Source organism: Sorex araneus, chromosome 5 (assembly GCF_027595985.1).
Source record: "Sorex araneus isolate mSorAra2 chromosome 5, mSorAra2.pri, whole genome shotgun sequence".
NCBI classification, from domain to species: Eukaryota; Metazoa; Chordata; class Mammalia; order Eulipotyphla; family Soricidae; genus Sorex; species Sorex araneus.
The window spans coordinates 65,219,182-65,239,694 of NC_073306.1; the positions used below are offsets into that span (position 1 = coordinate 65,219,182).

The 20,513-nt window shown below is 38.5% G+C and overlaps 1 protein-coding gene across 2 annotated transcripts in view; it reads left to right on the plus strand.

Annotated features, from left to right (window-relative positions):
- The window catches only part of ST6GALNAC3 (ST6 N-acetylgalactosaminide alpha-2,6-sialyltransferase 3), a 644,958-nt gene extending 627,549 nt beyond the window's left edge, over nucleotides 1–17,409 (plus strand). The window contains exons 3-4 of one of the 2 annotated variants that reach the window (XM_055139264.1): nucleotides 14,025–14,132; nucleotides 15,177–17,409. In XM_055139264.1, the coding sequence (XP_054995239.1) occupies nucleotides 14,025–14,132; nucleotides 15,177–15,363 (295 nt within the window). In that variant the 3' untranslated portion in view covers nucleotides 15,364–17,409. The remainder of the gene's footprint in view (nucleotides 1–14,024; nucleotides 14,133–15,176) is intronic. The other variant, XM_004603336.2, reaches the window with a different exon arrangement.
- Nucleotides 17,410–20,513: the final 3,104 nt, after the last annotated feature.

A 20,513-nucleotide genomic window follows, 5' to 3' on the forward strand; every position in this document is an offset into this window, starting at 1 on the left:
GATTTGCTCGAGTGGGCACCAATAACGTCTCCATTTTGAGACTTGTTGTTACTGTTTTGGCATATTGAATATGCCATGGATAGCTTGCCAGGCTCTATACAATGGAATACTATGCAGCTATTAGAAAAGATGAAGTCATGAAATTTGCATATAGATGGAGCAACATGGAAAGTATCATGAGTGAAATGAGTTAGAAAGAGAGGGACAGACATGGAAAGGTTGCACTCATTTGTGGAATGTAAAGTAACAGAAAGGGAGACTAACACCCAAGAACAGCAGAGAAAAGTACCAGGAGGATTACTCCACAGCTTAGAAGCAAGCCTCGAGTGCTGGGGGGAAATGCAGCTCAGATAGAAAAGGGACCAACAAGTAAAGGGTTCTAGGAGGGCCAGCTCAGGATGGGAGAGGCGGGCTGAAAGCAGACTATAGACCGAACATGATGACCACTTAATACCTCTACTGCAAACCACAACACCCAAGAGGAGAGAAAAAGGGAATGCCCTGCCACAGAGGCGGGGTGTGGGGAGGAGTAATGGGGCTGGGGTCATAGGAGGGATGCGGGGACCATTGGTGGTGGAAGATGGGCACTGGTGGGTACTCAATCACTGTATGACTGAAACACAAGCACGAAAGTTTGTAAGTCTGTAATGGTACCCCCACAGTGATTCACTAATAAAAATTTTTTAAAAATAAATAAATAAAGCCCCATCCAATAAGAGAAAAATGGTCATTTTAGGACTCAAATTCTTAGCCAAAATTAAATTGGTATTATGTTCTCCCCTTGTTAAATAACTGCTAATATTTAATAAGTAGCGTTGTTTCTAGGAAGATTCCATTCTTTTAGGGTTTTCTGATGCTGACGTGAAACAGTAGATCAGAGACTGCTTTGATACTCGCATGATAGCTTATTATTTGGCAAAGGCATTGTGTGTAGGTAGTCAGTGAATGTCAGAATGTCAGCTTATTGGAAAAAAATGACAAAGCTTACTTCTTTAGGTTAGAGGCTAAAATTCTTAGTGCCTACTGACCCACGTGTCAGTTGTTGGTTCTGACCTTTTCTAATTGAATTATCCTACTTCAGTGAACCAAATAAAAACACGTTTAATAGAAGGGGGTAATGTGGGTGCAGCTTAGTTTTTTCTTATTAAAAATAAATATTCTCCTTTGAAATCATTTATTTGAGGACTTATTGAACCATGTAACTCAGTCAAGAGAGCGATAATCGCCTCAACTAGGCAAAAAGTGGCAGCAAAATTAGTCTTTCTTAACTAGAAGGTCAGAGCTGTTTTTATGTCTCTTCAAAGCAGTTTTCTGTGTAAGTCATGGCTGGGATCTGGCTGCAGATGGATTAATAGTAATGCTAGTGATAGAGTTGCTGGTGACTTGGTAAAGTGGGGTGTGAAGACAGTAGTGTAGAGAAAAGTGCTTCCACTTCTCTGCTTGACCCACCTTGGCCACCTGGGGAAATTCCTGGCTTAGGCAAGGACTGGCAAAGTCTGCTACGAGCACCTCATTTCCCACCAGCCCCATGAGTTTGCCATCAAACTGTGTCTGGAATCCACTTGTTCTGCACGGCTTCGAAGATGATCCCTGCCACCCGATTTCTCGGGAAGACACGGACTCAGGCTGTAGGGAAGAATTACTCTCTGCTGGAAAGGAGTCAGTTCTAACCTTGACACAAACATTCCAGGTTCCTCATCTTCCTTCACAGAAAGTAATTTCAGGAGGAGAAAGTGAGGCTAGTTAGTTTTTATTAAACAAAATTTACTTGGAAAGGCATGAGGACAAAGAAATAGGGAAAATACATAATCGAGAACATGAATTTGAGAGAGCAAACCAGCAAGCAAGAAAAGAGGCACAGAGAGAGACTAGTTCAAGGGAGAACAGACCTAAGAGAGCATTCCTTGCGTGGCTTTCAGAAGGAACTTAAATACAGTATGACAGGTGTATGGGACCCGGGGCTGAGACCTCCAAGCCTGCTTGGATCAGGACTAGGCCTCTTCTGTCCAGATCCATTTTTCAGAAGCTAGGCGGTCACACCTTGAAACTGCCCCAGTGCCATGTAATCCCATTAGCGGCCAACATCCAGAAACTATAAAACCAAGCTCCAGGACATCTTATAGCCTACTTCTCCCTCTGGAAGAAACTGTCAAGCTACAAAGAGTTTCCTGCCCACATGAGAGAGCCTTGCAAACTCCCCATGGTGTATTCATATGCCAAAACCAGTAACAATTATGAGTCTCATTCCCCTGACTTTGAAAGAGCCTCCAATGCAGTATCGTTGGGAAGGACGAGTAAAGAGAGGCTTCTAAAATCTCAGGGGCGGGGCTGGAGTGATAGCACAGCGGGTAGGGTGTTTGCCTTGCATGCAACCGACCCGGGTTCGATTCCCAGCATCCCATATGGTCCCCTGAGCACCGCCAGGGGTGATTCCTGAGTGCAGAGCCAGGAGTGACCCCTGTGCATCGCCAGGTGTGACCCAAAAAGAAAATTAATTAATTAATTAATTTTAAAAAATTAAAAAAATAAAATCTCAGGGGCTAGGATGAATGGAGACGTTACTGAGACTGCTCGAGAAATTCGATGATCAACAGGATGATGATGATGATGATGATGATGATGATGATGATGATGATGATGATGATGATGATGATGATGACAGATGGCTTTATCCTGGAGTTCTCTGCATACATAGAAGTTCATCTATATATTGGCACAGGATAGCCTTACATTGATTATGGTCACATAACTTCATTCCTTTCCTTATAATGATGTCTTCATAATCTCATAGATTCTTCTATAGCTTCTCTTTTTCTGAGGAGTCCATCCTTCTCAGGGTGGAGCCTTGGATTTTTGCATCTTGGTGTTTCAGTTTAGAAAATGTGCAGGGTTCCCTTATCTATCTGCCTTGACAGAGGGGAAGTATAAATAAAGGGAACAGTGTTATGCCTTTTAAAATCCCTAGTTAAATTACAGCACAAGGTATCAGGTGAAACTGAAAGTCAGTGAGGTCAGGAAGTTATCTCCCTACAAACCAACCATGTTCAAAGAGAGGGTGGGCAATACAATGTAGCACAAGAAGATTGGAAGAGAATCTGTGGTCATTGAGGAAAGAGACTTTGAAACAAAAAGTCACACAGACTATCCATAATCCCTGGCATCTTCAAAATTATAGGTCCTTTGGGAAATCCAGAGATCCAGGGAGGGCAATAGTTACTAGGGTGAACTGTGTGATAAGATACATCACATCACCTTTGTTTGGCAGGGGGGAGCTTCCCTTAGGTGGAGAAACTCCATAGAAGTAATCTTCCTCAGCCTTTCTGGATCTAAACGTTATATCCAAGAAGTAATAATGTTTTTATTTCCATTAATCAAAAAATTTAACACGGCAGAGCCTGGCAAGCTACCCGTAACGTATTTGATATGCCACGAACAGTAACAACAGGGTGTTCTTTGTGTTCCTGAAGTGAGCAGATGCCATTAGGCTACACTAGCATGTGACAGGGACAAATGAAGACATTACTGGCACCCCCTCGAGCAAAATGATGAACAATGGGATGACAGTGATACAGTGAACCAAAAAATTAAATATTTGTATAAAAACTATTTTTCTTTAAAATTAAACAGGTTGAAAGACCCCATGTATGTAAAAGAAAGCCTTATTGGTGAGAAGTGAAGAGTAGATTAGTTTGTTCATTACTTATACATTAGTTTATGACACCAATGAACACTATTTGGTATATCCATCATAATCACATATTTTAATTGTTTTTATTCTTAGACATATATTGTTTACATTTGTTCTCAATTCTGAATTAATGAGGAATTTAATGAGAAAGAAAACACATAATTCTTCCAACTTTTCCCTAGATATTTTTCTCTAGATCTATAAATTTTCATCATCTGAAAAAGTAACTATACATAACATCAGGATAACTCTAATATTTCAAAACATAATGTTAGGAAAAAAGTATCAATCAGAGTTTCTTATGCATCCTGTCTCAAACCAGCATAGATTTTTCACTATGGAAATAAACACTGGTGATGCTTTGAGATCGTTCCAGAGTAGGGTATAGGTCAGAACTCATCAGTATTTTCATTATTCTCTTATCTCAGTACAACTACACAAGCAATATTTTCTACCAAAAAGGATCTCTTTCACCTTTTTCTGCATGGTGTCATTATGTAATCTTTACCTGCAGTTCAGATATTGCACTCCAAGGGGGAAGGAATTACCTTTATGAATTTCACTCACTATATTTATTGTTCTTCCTTCCCATCACTGTCATCACTATCATCCCATTGCTCATCGATTTGCTCGAGTGGACACCAGTAACGTCTCCATTGTGATACTTGTTGTTACTGTTTTTGGCATATCAAATACACCACAAGTAGCTTGCCAGGCTCTGAACTGCGGGTGAGATACTCTCTGTAGCTTGCCGGGCTCTCCAAGAGGGGTGGAGGAATCAAACCCGGGTCGGCCTCGGGCAAGGCGAATGCCCTACCGCTGTGCTATCTCTCTGTGTGCTATCTTCCTTCCCATTGCTATAATATTTGCTGGGGAATTACTTTCTTTCTCTCTCCTCTATGTTAACACTGAGTTGAGATCAGGAACAGCTTGGGATTTCCAGTGTGTAGCACAGCCTCACACATGTAGTATATCCAAGCAATGTTTCTCAAATGGATTCTAATAAATGGAACTAAATCGTTATAATCTTAGAAAATGCATAGGACAAGGAATGACAGCATTTAAGGAAGAAAGAAAGTATACACAAGACAGATTGATGTGCACAAATACCATATGTTTAAGGAGAATTTAATGGACAAGTGTGACTAAAAACGAGTTCAGAAAGATAAGGAAAGTCCTAGAAAAGACATTTAGGAGATTAGGTTTGTTCAGGGAGGGCCTTGAGAAATACCCATTGTCTACTGAACTCCAGCTGCCAGAGACACCAGTAATTTATTTCCTCTGACTTCTGGAAGCTGCAAGTTAGCCAAGGGAGCTAGGATGGTCAGTTTCTGGTGAGAAAACTTTCCCCGACTTACACGATTCTCCCTGTGTCATGATGATAGGAATGGGAGCTTCACTATCTATTCTTATTATAAGGGCACTGATCCCTTCCTGTAAAGCTAATTACCTCCTAGACTCCAAATATCCATTGCACTGGGAGCTTGGTATTACTTTTAGGAATTTGGAGTAGATACTTTTTAGACAATACTGAGTAATTAAGGAATTGGTTCTATCCTAATGAAGTGAACCAAAGATTCCCACAGACATTTCCTTCTGTTCTTGAGCTTCCTTTGTTCTTTAAGAAAGTGAATGGAATCCTAGAAATCAACATTTCTACCTGAAAGGGTTTTAAGGCCCAAGGGCAAGAACAAAGTAACCTTTTAATTTCTGAGATGAATGAACAAAGTAATTTCTGTGAGTGGTATCTTCTATTTCTACAACAGCCATAAATCATACCTTTGGAAGCTGTACCATTTTACTTTTAAATGTACATTTTGAAAATAACACAGTCTTTTCTTATTATGCTCCTTTTGTACAATTTCATTGCATTCATCACCAGTCAGAGAGTCCTGTTGATTCTGTGGCAGGAAAACTATTTGTTATATTCACAATGCAAAGGCATACTGATTAGAACAGGCATTTTGCATTTGCTGATCAGGAAGGCAGTATATAGTCCTCTCTGATTTACAACTTTCCTTATCCATTCATGGTTCATTCTATATTTTTTCCCAGACCAGAATTACTTTCATTTGGTACATTCTCTTAAGAATACTCCACAGTTTGATGCTTTTAATCCATTCGAAAAGTTTATGTTCATTTGCAAATGATTCCCTCGAACATCGAGAATTCTGCCTGATTTGCCGAAAGCTGTTATTGCCTAAAGAGTTGCTAAGCAGGTTCCATTGATAGATGGCACAAATATGCAATGTTAATATCATGGCCAAGCTCCTGAGTATTTCCATGGCTCCCAACTATCAAGTGATATACAAAAATATATGACTTGGGGTCGTTTGAAATTATATCCACGCTTTGAGTTCTACTTCTATTCTAGTGGTTCACAATATTAGATTTAATCCCAAGGTGCTACTGATAACCACCAGCTGTTTTTCTTACCCAGTTTCTTTGTTTAAATATATTATTTCTTTATCCATGTGCTTTGAAGGAGGGGGAAAATGACAAAAGAATGCATTTAATTCAATAATCTGTATTCTGTCAAGTATTCCTCCGCCTACCAAAGTATATGGAAACTTATTTTTCTATTTTTATTTATCCTGCCAGTGTAGTATACTGATGATTGAGCTGAAGTTCAATAGTGTTAAAACAAGACATGAAATATTGATTAATTCTTTTTCTAAATTCCCTTTTTACTCCTGAGTATAGCAGATTTCAGAAGTTGCTGCCAATACTGTGCTCTCCAATAAACCTCCATTATTGGGAAGGTCTTGATCTCCTTTGGTCTTGATAAATGATTATTATGCTTTGAAAATGTTAGCGTTGAATGCCACAATCCTATTTTTCATTGGTTCATAGAAGAAGTGAATGAGAACTAGTATAATCTAGACTGTAAAACTTAAGCCAAAGGTCCCTGAAGGAACCATTCTATGGAGAGGATGGAGTCACAGAGTCTGCGGGTTCAAGTCCTGTTCCAGATATGTTCCTTGACACTCACACTCATAAGTCACATTGCAGGTCAAGACTTGCTTTGGGGGGGTATAAAACATGATTATGATGATTTCTAGGGTCATGCTAAAAGTTCAGATAATGACTTTATATTGCCTGAATGCTAATACTTTAGGTAACCCTATAAAGATGGAGAAGATATTAAGATGAGGAATATTAGTGGAATGGTGGGGTGATCTGACATAGAACTTATGCACATGATAATTTCCCATGACCAGCAAATTTTCAGCTGAAGTATTGATAGTGCCTAGATTAAGAAACCTTCATATAGAGGGAGTGGTCTTATTTTTCCCACCTAAGTATAATTTGTGAGATCATGAACCAAGTCATTGAACTGTGTTCCATACTTTGTAGAATGTTGTGTGAATGGATAGTAACTTCTATGAAGTACATTTTTCTTTGAAAAAGTAACCATTTTCAATTTCCATAGTTCCTCCAGAAAAATTATCCATAAGGGAAATGTTAGTTACTATGAAGTACAATGGGAAAAAAGTATGCTTCACATTTCCTTAACAAGAAGATGAGGGCATATACAAAATCAGTTCTACAAGTGAATGAAAAATTCTGACAGCCAAGTATATATTGAGATTGTTTAGAATAAGGAGAGCTTGACAGACAACAAATCCCTTTGGACATTTGATGGCCTTTAGACATCAAGGAATGGAAGTAAACATCAAGAGGCAAGGTAGCTTATATTTTATTAGTAATAAACTAGATGAAAGATCATACCTTAAATAATATGCCTTCAAGCTTGTGCTACATCAAGGTGTTGACAGCATCATTTTTCTGAGAGATGAGCAAGTAAATTTAAGTACTTTCCTAGTGGTAAGTATTTGATTACCAAGGAGCAGTGGGATGCTAAGCTTGGCTAGTGAAAATGAATGATTGATAGCTCTTTCTCAACATTCCTGCCTTTATTTTCCCCTGCATGGCTCATTATTCTCTTGCGTTAATTTAAACATTTCTATTTTACTGAATTAGGGTCTTAACTTCTCTTATCATTCCTATGGGAATCTTGATTGTTTATATGTAGATGACAATCATTGTTTTTATTGATCCCCAAGTGTAGAAGGTATAAAAAGTACTATGGCTTATGGCCAGCTGGTACATAGTGCAGTGTGTGTAAGTGACAGATTACAAGACATTATTTGTCCCCAGAGAAGACCCTTTAAGAATATTTAAGACATCTGATAGTTACCAGTAGAAATCAAGCAAACCGAAAAACAAGCAATTTCACATACATCAACTGAAGTCTCTTTGGTTTTTGCTGAGTCTCAAAAAATCTATTTGGGTATAATTTATACTTCTTCATGTTTAATATGCCCATACAATAGGAGAGTTTGGAAATGATGGTGCAGCTATAAGAATTCCCGGAGCCAGTGGAATCCAGGCCAGTGTTATCCCATAGGGACCAAAATTACAGAGACGTTTGTTAAGAGGAATTCTTGGATTAATCAAATGGTTGTCATTCTTATACCACAAGCATTATTATATGGACATTTGCACTGAGTATTTTAAGAAATCCTCTTTAATGCCCCAGCATGTTCTTGTGGGTGGAAAACCTTACATAATTTTCCATCCTCAATATATCAGAGTTATCATGAAAATACAACTGTCTAATTTAATGTTTGTAGAAAAGGGCACTTGAGAAATATGAGCCACCCAAATCTGAAACAAATGCAAAGCAGCTTAATTCAAGGGACTTTGGAATAATTGTTATATTCTAACCAGAAACAACGTTTATCATTTTAGCATTGAAAATCATCAACTCTCAAAGATGGGGTAAATTTTTCTTATTCGGAGAACCATATATAAGACCCTGAAATTTGTGCTTTCGTCTCCTATGGTAAAGAGACAGAACATATGCTGCAACAATTATACTCTGTCTTTGGAGAAATCTGTTCTGAAAGCTTGTCTTTGAACTTTCAGAAATAACTGAACCTTAAAAGTCAGAACAGGTTGTCTTTTAGACAAAAGGTTCCCTAATCATACAAATGATCCTCCCTTTTTCTTCTATCATATTTTCTTAACCCCTGAGATTTAGGGATTCCATAAAAGGATAAACTGAAAAAAAATAAAATGGGGGAACATTACTCTAATTTATTTTCATTACTATTAAATGTATTTCTTCCTCAATCCATACTATAATCCTGGACAGCCATTCTAGCTTTCATGGCAAAAGTATGAGGGAGAAACACATGGAGCTCTTCATTCAAAATTTTAATGACTCTAGTTCCTACTGTTTTCAAAGTAAAACTTTATTTTTTTATGCAATAAAGGCATATAAACTATGTAAGTTTAAGTTTAAAAAAGAATTTTTTTTCCTCTGAGCAACTTTTTTTGAACATATTCAGGAACAGGATCAAGCAAGAAATCTGGGTGTGCCAGTAACTTCTGTGGGGGTCATGTGGTTCCAAAGTGCTTGTAACTAAGTCCCCTAGAAAAAAGTTAAAGTTCATAAATATTTCTCCAATAAGTTCTTTATAAACATTTTCCCCTTTATATTCAACACGACACTGGATAATTATCAGGCTCTCTAAGTATAGCAGTGAATTTTGGTCTGAAGCAGTAGTATAACAGATAGACACTTACCTTGAACATGGCAAACCCAGGTTCTAACCCACACCTACAAGCCATCCAGGAGTGATCCCTGAGCACAGAGCCAGGAGTAAGCCCTAGGCAAATCCAAGTATGGCCCCAAAACAAAAATAAGAAAAGGGGGAAAAAGTATTTAATAATCGCTAATATTATGATCAGATTTTGACAAATAATTCTAGAGGAGCTTACTAAATCAGGCTCCTCTATTTCTTTCTAACAATATCTTTCAAGGATGTTAGATTTGGTCTATTTTTATTTTTGTTTTGGGGCACTGCTCAGGGGCTATTCCTGGCATGGTGCTAGGGGCTCCCTCCCAGGGTATGCTGGAGACGTGTGGTGTTGGGGGTGAACCCCATCCATCTGTATGCAAGACAGGCACCCTGCCTATTGTACTATCTCTTCAGCCCTCAGTATTTTCAGCATAGTGATACCTGAGTTTGACTTAGGTAATCTATTAAGTTTTGACAGGTATTCTATTCAAGTTTTTTATGTAGATTGTCTCATGAACAATATATTGGAGCCCAGAATAATAATATAGGAGTTAAGGCTCTTATCTTAACCTACCATGAAGACCACCATGAATGACCCTTGAGCACAGAACCATGAGTAAGCCCTGAGAACTGCTGGGTATGGCCCAAACCACCAACCCCATCACCACCAAATATGAACTTTGAATTTTATTTGAATACATGTGTATATATATATATATACATACATACATACATGTATATGTGGATATATATATTATATATAGTATTGTGGGGCTGTAGCGATAGTATAGCAGGTAGGACATTTGTCTTGCACTCAGCAGACCCCCGAGTTTGATTTTTCCGCCCCTCTCGGAGAGCCCAGCAAGCTACCGAGAGTATCCTGCCTGCACGGCAGAGCCTGGCCAGCTACCCATGGCATATTCGATATTATACCAAAAACAGTAACAACAAGTCTCACAATGGAGATGTTACTTGTGCCCGCTTGAGCAAATAGATGAGCAACAGGATGACAGTGACAGTGATGCAATACAGGTAGTAAGTGGCAACTCATCACACAGTGTGCACAAATGTGCTATGAGTCTGTTATTTTGACATCCAGTGTTAGTAGAGCATGGTACTATCAAATGACTAAAAAGCTTTTAACAGACTGTGACCACTGAGTTATTGGATTTTACCACTGGAAGAAACTTAGATATAATTTACTGTAACCCGTTCATTTTACATACAAGAAAGTTAAGAATACCCAAAGAGTCTAAGGGTATTGTCTTAAACCTCATGTTTGAGTAATGGCAGAGATAGAATGTGGAAAAAGGTATCCTCATTCTCAGTTCCAAACTGCACTTGGCAAGAACTGGAACACAGGCTTGTGTTTTGTTGAGATATTTTCTGAGTAATTATTTAACAAGTATTTCTCACCCTCTGGACCACGTGCTCGTTAAGAAGATGTTCATCATCAAGTTCTTTCATAGTCGATGGCACATAATAGGACCCCGAGAAATATTTTGTTGAAAAATAAGTAAATTGGTGAATAGGTAGATCTATATTTTCTCACCATCTAATTTTTGGTGATTTCTAATAGTTTGGTCATCGTGATAAAATAGGCTATGATGAAAGTTAGACGAGTAACATGAGCAGGAAAGAAGAGGAAATGTGGGTATAAAATTCAGTTGGAGTTAAAACCAGAAACATTAGGTACACGGGAAAATTTATAAACTCAATCCTGCAGCTTGTTTGCAAGACTTTTTCCTCTTCTTTCTCCCAACTTTCAAATAAGAACTTTTTAAATAGACTGTGCTATAAGCAGTTCCTACCATTATGGCTCCTCCTCAGACCTGAGAATGCAAGAGTGACTCCAAGTTAAGTTGTATAATAAGCAAAGTTGCTCGTTAGTGTGTTTTACCTCCCTGAGGAAACTCTTCCCCACCTCCCAACCCCCTCCCCCCACCTCCACCATTTGGCTTCCATACCTAATATCATGCTGCTACATCCATCCCCTATTACAGAGGAAAGTACATGTAACTCGACTTGATCTTTTTTTTCTGGAATATTTTCCATTTACAAGCCACACCAGGGATACAGTGGAAGGCTAGTTACATTGTGGCATTTGAGATTCACTGACAAACAAGCAAGAGGATAGATACACAAAGGATCTCTTGGTCTCTCTTTGTAAATCATTCAAAGACAACCAAAAATAAAGGGTAAAAACTGCAGTTATCAGCCCCCACTGTGTATTTATGTCACTCCTGAATTGCTGACATGTTGTAATTTGATACTAAACCATGCCTGTTTTAAGTATAAATAAATAAAGGAAGAAAAGGATCCAAGTTCCTAAATATAGCAGGCTGAGAGCTTGGTATCTGGAGAATTGCGTCTCTTAAGACTGGACTCTGAGGAGAAACCACTGGCTGGAGACCTGTCCACAGAGTAGTTATCGGTGCCAAGTGGCAGTTTATAGAAGAGCTGGCCGTGCTCTAGGCAGCCACAAAAGTATAGATCAAAGGTAAGATATATACTTTGGGAGGGAATGATGTGACTTAGTGGAAAAGTGGGTGCTTCACCTGTTTGAGGCCCTGGATTTGAAACAGAAACAGAACAAGCAACATCAAAAGCAAGAGCAACAAAACACAAAAAATACAGTCTTATTTTACAAGGCTCAAAACAACTGGGGGGGGTGTGACTCAAATGCTCCCATAGAGAGAGTTTTAAGGAGACAGGAGTTATCTATTTTAGAAAGATTTGGTCACCTTGGCTAAAATACTGAAATCCATCTTAGCATCCAACATGACCTTAAACTGTAACTTAAACACTTCCCAAAAGCACAAAACTACACCAACTCTCCCTCTTCAGTTGCATAACTGTACTATACACACATCGATATATATTATTTGGTCCTTAACATTTCTCTTCCTGAAACACCTTCCTCTCACATTATCAGATGAGAAACTGGCATCTCTCCACTCTTACCAGAAGTGGACATCTAAACACTTCTGCCCTTGGCATCTCCAAGGAAAACACAATAAACCTTAAGTAGAATGATGCTTTTCTCACAAAGAGAAGAGATAGAGGAAGAACAACAGGGTGGACTAATTGGTTCTCTATGGACAACAAGTCTTTCCTGTTAGCAGATGCAGGATCCTTGGCTCTTTTACCATCCTCTTACCACCCTCTTATGCACAGAACTAAAAATCCCCTCCTTTCTTTGCAGGGGACAAATTGGTACCTGGTCAACCTAAAATATCGAATTGAGGTTAACTAGATGCCAAGTGATACCCATGCTTAATACCACTAAAGGAGCACACATTAAATCCAATATTATCTCACATGGTAACCAGTTCAATACCAGTCTGTGAGAATGCTTATTTCTTGATTAGGAAGTAGCTTAGATTCAAGTGGTCACAGCCTCCTCTCTAATCCCTCCATTATTTTTTCAAATGTATCATTGAGGCAGTATCTCCTGCCCACGTGTCAGGCTGTCTTCACTGGGGTCCCCTCAGAGGGAGGCAGGTTGAGTTTCCTTCCCCTCCCCAAGCAGAGCCCTGGCCTCTGAAAACCTCCAGAACCCAGCCACAGCCATGCCCAAGGCTACTCTCCACACACTGGGATGAGCCTCATCCATGAAGGAACTGACAGAGGAACCCAGGTGTGCAGGACCCATGGTTGAGATCTCCAACCCTGCTCGGATCGAGACTGGGCCTCCTCCACCCAGAGCCCCAGTTTTCCTGTAGTTTGGCAGCCACACCCACAAACTGCCCCCCAGCACCATGTAATCTAATCAACAGCCAAGATTCAGAGACTATAAAACAAAGCTCCCGGAACAGAGCGATGCAGAATCTCACACAGCAGAGCCCGGCAAGCTACCCGTGGCATATTCCATATGCCAAAAACAGTAACAATAATGGGCCTCATTCCCCTGACCCTGAACATGGCAGGGACAAATGGAGATGTTACTGGTGCCCACTTGAGCAAATTAATGAGCAAAGGGACAACAGTGACAGTAACAGTGATCATTGAGGTCTTTCCGGTCAGTCTTTCTCACATAGCTATCTCTCAATCAAATCCCCTGGTCTCCTGAGAAGACAAAAGTTTGAGTTGTTTTATAGCTAGCCATATCATAACTTCCAGAGCCATGATGGGCCCAGAGGAGATGATCAATAAAAATACATTGAACAGATTGGTGGCATGGATCTTGCTGAGGAAAGGTCTTGTCACCCTGATGCATGAAAAGCAGCGAAGGAAGACATTTCAGATACGTTTGTAGACTAAGTTGTTCGCCTAAGTAGCATCAAATTTTCACTGGGAAACTAAACAAATCTTAGAAAAAGTGATATGTCCAAGTAAGCAAGACAAATCTATTATCATTCAGTTCCCATCAGGGCCTGAAGCAACTTTTAGAAAACCTGTCCTCAGATACACAGCACTAATTTGTGTCTTATGGAAAATTGAATAAATTATTTTTCACCTGAAGGGATCAAGATTATTTGACTTCAGATATTTGCCATATGGCTCTTCCAAACAGCATTGCTCATAGGCTTAAGGTGGTAAGAGTCAAAGCATGTGTATAAATTATTCAGAGATAATTTAAAGTGAGTGTGTATCTTTGACAGATTGTTTCTTACTGCTTTTTTACTGATAGCAAGTACTCTGGTTTTTGATGAAAAGCATCATTTCTCAACACCCTTCATTCTTGTTCTGTGTATGTTTTCTGTGTTGTTTTGTCTCTCGTTTGTTCTTTGCTCGCTTCACAGAGTCCAGTCTGGCTCTTATCTCAGCACAGGATGGTTCACCTTCATTCTGGCCATGGATGCCTGTTACAGCATTCACATCTACGGGATGATAAATGACACCTACTGCAAGTAAGATCACAGGAAATTATTTTTATGCATCTTCATTTCTAATCTCTTGTCAAAACATCACAATTAATTTTAATACCATAAATCTGAGAAAAAGATAAAGCGACAATTATTTCCGGGTGTTCTTTGCTGATATGACATTTTATTGTCAGTGCATCAAGTTGTGACTTTTAGGGGTTATAAAGAGAAAAATATTTACCACTATTTAATGTCAAATGTTTGAAGGAACATCTTGCCCTTAATCAGTGGCATGTCAGGGACTGGAGCTGGAAAATACAGAGCAACTTTAGTGGTTATTTAATTTGCAAAGTAAGTTTGTCATTTCTGCTGCTCAAATGGCTTGATGGATGGCTATACACTTGATGGTAATATTTGATCATGAAGGATAAAGGTCCTGAAACTCCAGAGAAGCTTACAGCTTAACAAGACTTCCCAGAAATTATACTAACAAGTGGGTAACATGCCAACTCCTTATTTAAAATGGATATGTTGCTCTATAGTATATCCCCACTGGTGGGATAATTTCTAATTAGATAATAAAACAACTTCTCCATGTGCTATATAGGTAATAAAATACATCCCTCTGCCAACAATTGGGATAACATAATTTAGGGAATGTTTTAATCATAATGTCAAGTGGAAACTAAGCTACAAGCTTCACAATAAAATATATCCACCTTAGCTATAAGCATAATGGAGCACAGTTGAACCAAATATCTTCTTAAAAAATTACAAAGCTACTTCAAGCTCTGAAAAAACATCAGGCTATAGAAAGTTTGCTTCCATTAAACACCATTTCCTCCTTCAGAGGATAGCAATATGTTTGAATGTTATTGGTATGATAGATAAATTTTATTTGATTTATTAAAGGACTAATTACCTAGTACATCTTCTTAAAAGCTTTTATATAATAGCTTTTAACTGAGTTCATGGACAAAACCTATGCATGGGGTTGCAAGTAAATGCATTCTTGGGTATATAATGGGTTCTTATAAATGAATGCATGGTTCTTTTAATTCAATCCTCTTTTCCTTTTTTCTTTTCTAGGATGGAAGGGTATAGAAAAGTCCCCTACCATTACTATGAACAAGGAAAAGATGAATGTGATGAGTATTTTCTTCATGAACATGCTCCTTACGGGGGGCATAGATTTATCACTGAGAAGAAAGTATTTGCTAAGTGGGCTAAGAAACACAGAATTATATTTACACATCCAAACTGGACAGTTTCTTGATGTTTGTATTTTCCATTTTGTCAAACCACTTGATGTGATCATAATACTGCAACTGTGATGCTAATGATGATGATAGCAATGATTAAGACCACAATAATGATGATCAAGTTTCTGTACATTCTCAGATATGGATGGTGACTGCTCGCAATTTGAACTTGGGATTCCATAGAGGATGGTTTTGCTCATTATATTCTTTCTGAAGGCTCAACACTACATACTGCACTTTATTATTTAACTGGAAGTAAAATTGAAGGCCAGTAATATGCAGCAATGACCTAAGAAATGGGAACATAATCCTCCAAGATAACTACCCGTAATATCAGAATAGGGCCTATCTTCTAATGCCAGGGAATTTGGCCTCATGAGGCAAGTTTATTGACACCATGACCTCTGAAACATAAGCAAGGCTACCATCTTAAACACATGTTGATTTTTAAACACTAACCCAAGAGATAATATTGGGTATGACTACTTTTCCAAAGTTACTAGTTATCTTGGGGACAAGAAAGGAATCTCTTCACATGCCATCTTTCCTCGGTACTTCCTATAGCTAAAGTCTCAGGCCATTACCTAATTAACAACGAAAATACCATGGACATTCTACCCATCAGGATTATTTCACTATCTCAAACATTTAAAATGAACCAAATAGACTTGTGAATTTCCACTCTCACCTCTCCATTATTATTACCTGAAATAATGTAACTAGGGATATTTGCTAGAATAATCTATATTAATGTTTAGACTTTTTTGTTGAGTCCTAAATATTTCAGAAAGCATTAACACATAAGATACCAACACTGTAATACATATACTGTGAAAACATTCCTAAAACATAATCAAAAGGGTTACTAACTCTGCTTCAACACTCGACATCATATAAGTACGAGCTTTTAAAAATTTAAGAAGCAGAGAAAGCAAAGGATATTTTTACATTACTTTTTATCTCACCATTCTTCATAATATATATTTGTATAGTCAAATTTCTATTTTATAGGCCCAATATGTGTCTCTCCATATATTGCATTATTCTTGCCAAGTGCCAACTATTAGACATGGAAAAGACATGTCTCCTTCAATCCAACCAGAGTTTTTTGCCTTCTTGGGGTTTATTTCACCCCAGTGTATCAGTTGTTATACTTTATTAACAACAATAATAATAACTTTTGTGTCCAAAGTACTTTGTCATTTAGATTCCTTCTCAGATGCTATCCCATGTAGTACCTATTATCGTCCTATTAGGCTTTTTACTGCCTACACATTCTGACATCTCTGTAGCAGATAATATGTAATTTGTTTATTATTATGCTATGTTTTGGATCCCTCTTGTTAATATTTTATAGAATGCCATTCATATAGTCTAGTAACCAACTGATTCTAGTGCCAAATATGTATACATTGTGTCAGGAAGATGCGAAACATATCACAAGCGTAGTCCTGGCAATAGATTAGGACTCCTGTGAATTTAGGTACTTTGGACTTTTTAAAATGACTTTTTAGATGGGGGAAGGAATGTGATAATAGACACAAGATGGAATAAAAGCAGAGAATATAGTTTTTCACCCACATTTAAGATGACTATTCTCCATATACTCATTGATCATGAAGTATCATTAAATTAAAGATTGATTTGCTGAGAGAGTAACTGAGAGACCACAAACATCCTTGCAAATGATTCAAGAACAAAAGGCCAGGCTTAATTTAGAGACTGTTCTGGAAGCTGGGAGTGATTACGCATTTCACCTCAGGGACACTTTGCAAGTCTTTACCTGTGCTGTCCTGTGATTAGTCATCACTGCAATGGACAGAGGTCTCTTTCCTGCCTTCTGTCATTTCACTACCCAATACTCATATCTACAAAAATGATCAACTGTCTCTTCCATAGTTGAAACTGTTTTTGATGTTCTTTTGTTGTTTCTTTATATGATTTTCTGTTCTATGTTGCTATTTTTTTTCAAGCTTCTGATGGATAGAAATGCCCAGGCAAAGAAAAATAAACAGATGCAAATGTTAAAAATTGTTAATGTGGTCTGTTTGTCCCCCCTCCACTTGCTGTGATACAGAATGACATAATTGATTGTTTATTCTGATAAATGGAAGGCCAACTCTTTTCATTTTCGCCCTTATGTGTGAGAAACTTGAAAACCTTTCTAGATCTCCTGCCTCACTCTAGCTACCTTTGACTTTTCCAGTTTCCTATATCACTCACTCTGTGGCTGTCCGTGTGAGTAGACTAGACAGTGTTTCCTTTAAAAGAAGGAAGAAGATGAGAGGGTGACCTTCCTTCTCTTCTACTACTCTTCCTTCCCCTCTATCTCCTCTCCCCTCTGCCTTTTTCTGCTTATAGCTCCCTTATCTTTCCCCTCCTTTTGTGTATGGGGGGGTTGCAGAGGGAAAGAGGGCAGAGCAGCTATTCTCAGGGTTTACTCCTAGTTCTGTACTCAGAGGCCACTCCTGGCCCCAAGGCACACAAGGTGCCAAGAATTGAACCAGGACTCGCCACATGAAAGCCAAACACCATACTATCTATCTGTCCAGTTCTTTTTAACTAAACCCCCACACTTTTAATATTTTTAATTTTTGGCCATTAATGTCTTGTCTATTTTTTTTTCCCAGAGAAGCAGGAAACAAAACCACATTATCCTCAATTTGGTGATATGATTGGATAATCACTGTAATTAGCATCTTGATAAGATCACATGGCTTTTTTTCCCTTCGTAATCTTGATTTTCTCTGCTTTCATATTCTGTTCTCAATGTCAACTCTTAATTCTTATAGAGAGACAAAGTGCAATTTCTTTTGGAAATAAATGTCTTATGCTGAGAAAAAAGTTTTTACTTAATATTTACAAATAGAGACACGCATGCCAAAGGAGCAAATTCAAGGACTGTACTTTGTCATGCAAATTTATGATCAGTCCATAGGTTCCAATCAGCTAAGATATAATCTAACATGTAAACACCAGAATATTTAACTAAACTTATTCATCACTAATCACTAATGCACATATACCCATAAGCCAATTGACATCTATTAGAAATAAAATATTTTAATACCATCCAATATTTTTCTAAGTAAATGGATTATGAGCAATAAACACAGTTTGCTGAAGCCAGAATTTAAAATGCCAAGATAAAGTAATGGAGTAAAAATTATTTTTAGTACTGTGTAAAAAATACAAAGTGTGTGTGCACGAAAAGGTGATGTGATGTGTGTTGTGTTGTTCAAGGGCTCTCGGGGTAGCGCTGTCACTCTCTCCCCACTCACCTTCAGTGCTCTCAGCCGCTGTATATAGACCAGATCGGGATGGCTCCTCCTTGTGCTCTGCTTCTCTGTGTGCGCTGTGCTCTCTTCTGTCTGTCTCTCTATCTCTGTCACTGTCTCTGTAGTCTCTCCTCTGGTCTCTTCCACCCTCTCTCTCCTTCTGATCTCTCTCCCTGGAGCCTTTCTTCTTCAGTCTCTGGAGCCGTACTCACTCTCACTTCTGACTCTGACTCTGACTCTGATCCTCACTTGCTTTGTGCTCTTTCTTTCCCTTGCTTTTGGGTCCGATGATTCTCTTTTGCTCTGTGTTCTGCTTCTGTGTCTTCTCCTGGCTTCTGTGTCTTCCCTCTTCTTCTGTGTCTTCTCTCCCTGCTTCTGTGTCTTCTCTCTGCTTCTGTGTCTTCTTCCTCTGTGTCTTCTCTCTTGCTTCTGTGTCTTCTCCCAGTCTTACTTTATATAGCAATCACATAGGGTGGTGACACAAAGGTGGGTTGAACAAATCAATAAAGAGGGGTAAAACCATTCCTCCAGGAGATTAACAAAATCTCACCTAAGGAGATTACTCCAGATTACAAGGAGATCTGCTCAAGGACGGGATCTCATCCAGGGTGTGTCATTTTCTTCTTTCCTCAGCTAGTAATCCACTTAAATAGTTATAGTAAATTTACTTTTAATATTTCTAGCAATGTCATTCTGTACGAGCACAGTAAGAGATATATCAGACTTAAAGTTTGGTTCTTCCTGAGGACATTCACTATATATTCCAGACCACAGTCCTCAGGTCAGGTTAGTCTTCCTAACCCCAGCAGGGTCCTAGTCTCGTCATTACTTTTGGATCATGATAGCATGTGTCTATGAACATGTTCTAAACTTATAGTTGAGTATTGTGGCTCTTTGACCTGGCCCATTTTGATGCCAGGGTAGCTCACAGCTTGCCCTGGGTCCATTCTGTCCATTGTTGGAACTCTACTTTTGGGGTGCTAGGAACTAAGGGCAACTGAGTCGAGAAAGCAGATGCCCAGGAGTAAATATTATTGGAGTCAATCAACTCCCAAGTTACAAAGCATAACTTTGTAACTTAATTAATTGTCTTCCTGTGTCCATACAGAAAGGACATTGCTTTAAGGTAAATAAGTTCCCTGCGACAAGGCTGAAAGGACAAACCCAATGTTATCCTACAGTATTGGAAAGAATACAGCAGGTAGTATGCTTGCTTTACACCCAGTCTACCCAGCTTTGATTACCAGCATCCCTTATAGTCCTGAGCCCTGCCAAGAGTGATCCCTGAGCACCCTCAGTTATGACCCAAAAACAAATTCCTAAGGGAAAAAAAAAGTTTAAAAGGTTTTTTAATGGGGCTGGATTGATAGTACAGTAGGTAGGCATTTGCTTTGCAGGCTGCTGACCCGGGTTCAATTCTCAGCATCCCATGTGGTCCCCTGAGCACTGCCAGGAGTAATTCCTGAGTGCAGAGCCAGGAATAACCCCTGTGCATCGCCAAGTGTGACCCAAAAAGCAATAAATAAATAAATAGATACATAGATAGATAGATAAATAGATAAATAAATAAATAAATAAAAGGATTTTTTAGTTAATACCTGGATTTTTTTTGTAAATTGGCCTACTGCACAAGTGATAACATTTCTGTAGTTAAGATGTGAATAAGAAACTTTTTAGAATATACTTTGTTATCAAACTTATCAAAGAAAAAACTCTTTTGGGGGCAAGTGGGTATAGTATATGTGCAGAATACAAGAGTATGTGCACATGAAGACAAACATGCTATTTTCTGTTTTTCACTTATGTCTATGATATAGAAGTCAACTTATTTTAGACTTTATCTAAGATTGGTTAAGTTATGTTTTGAATCTTAATGGGAAAAGAAA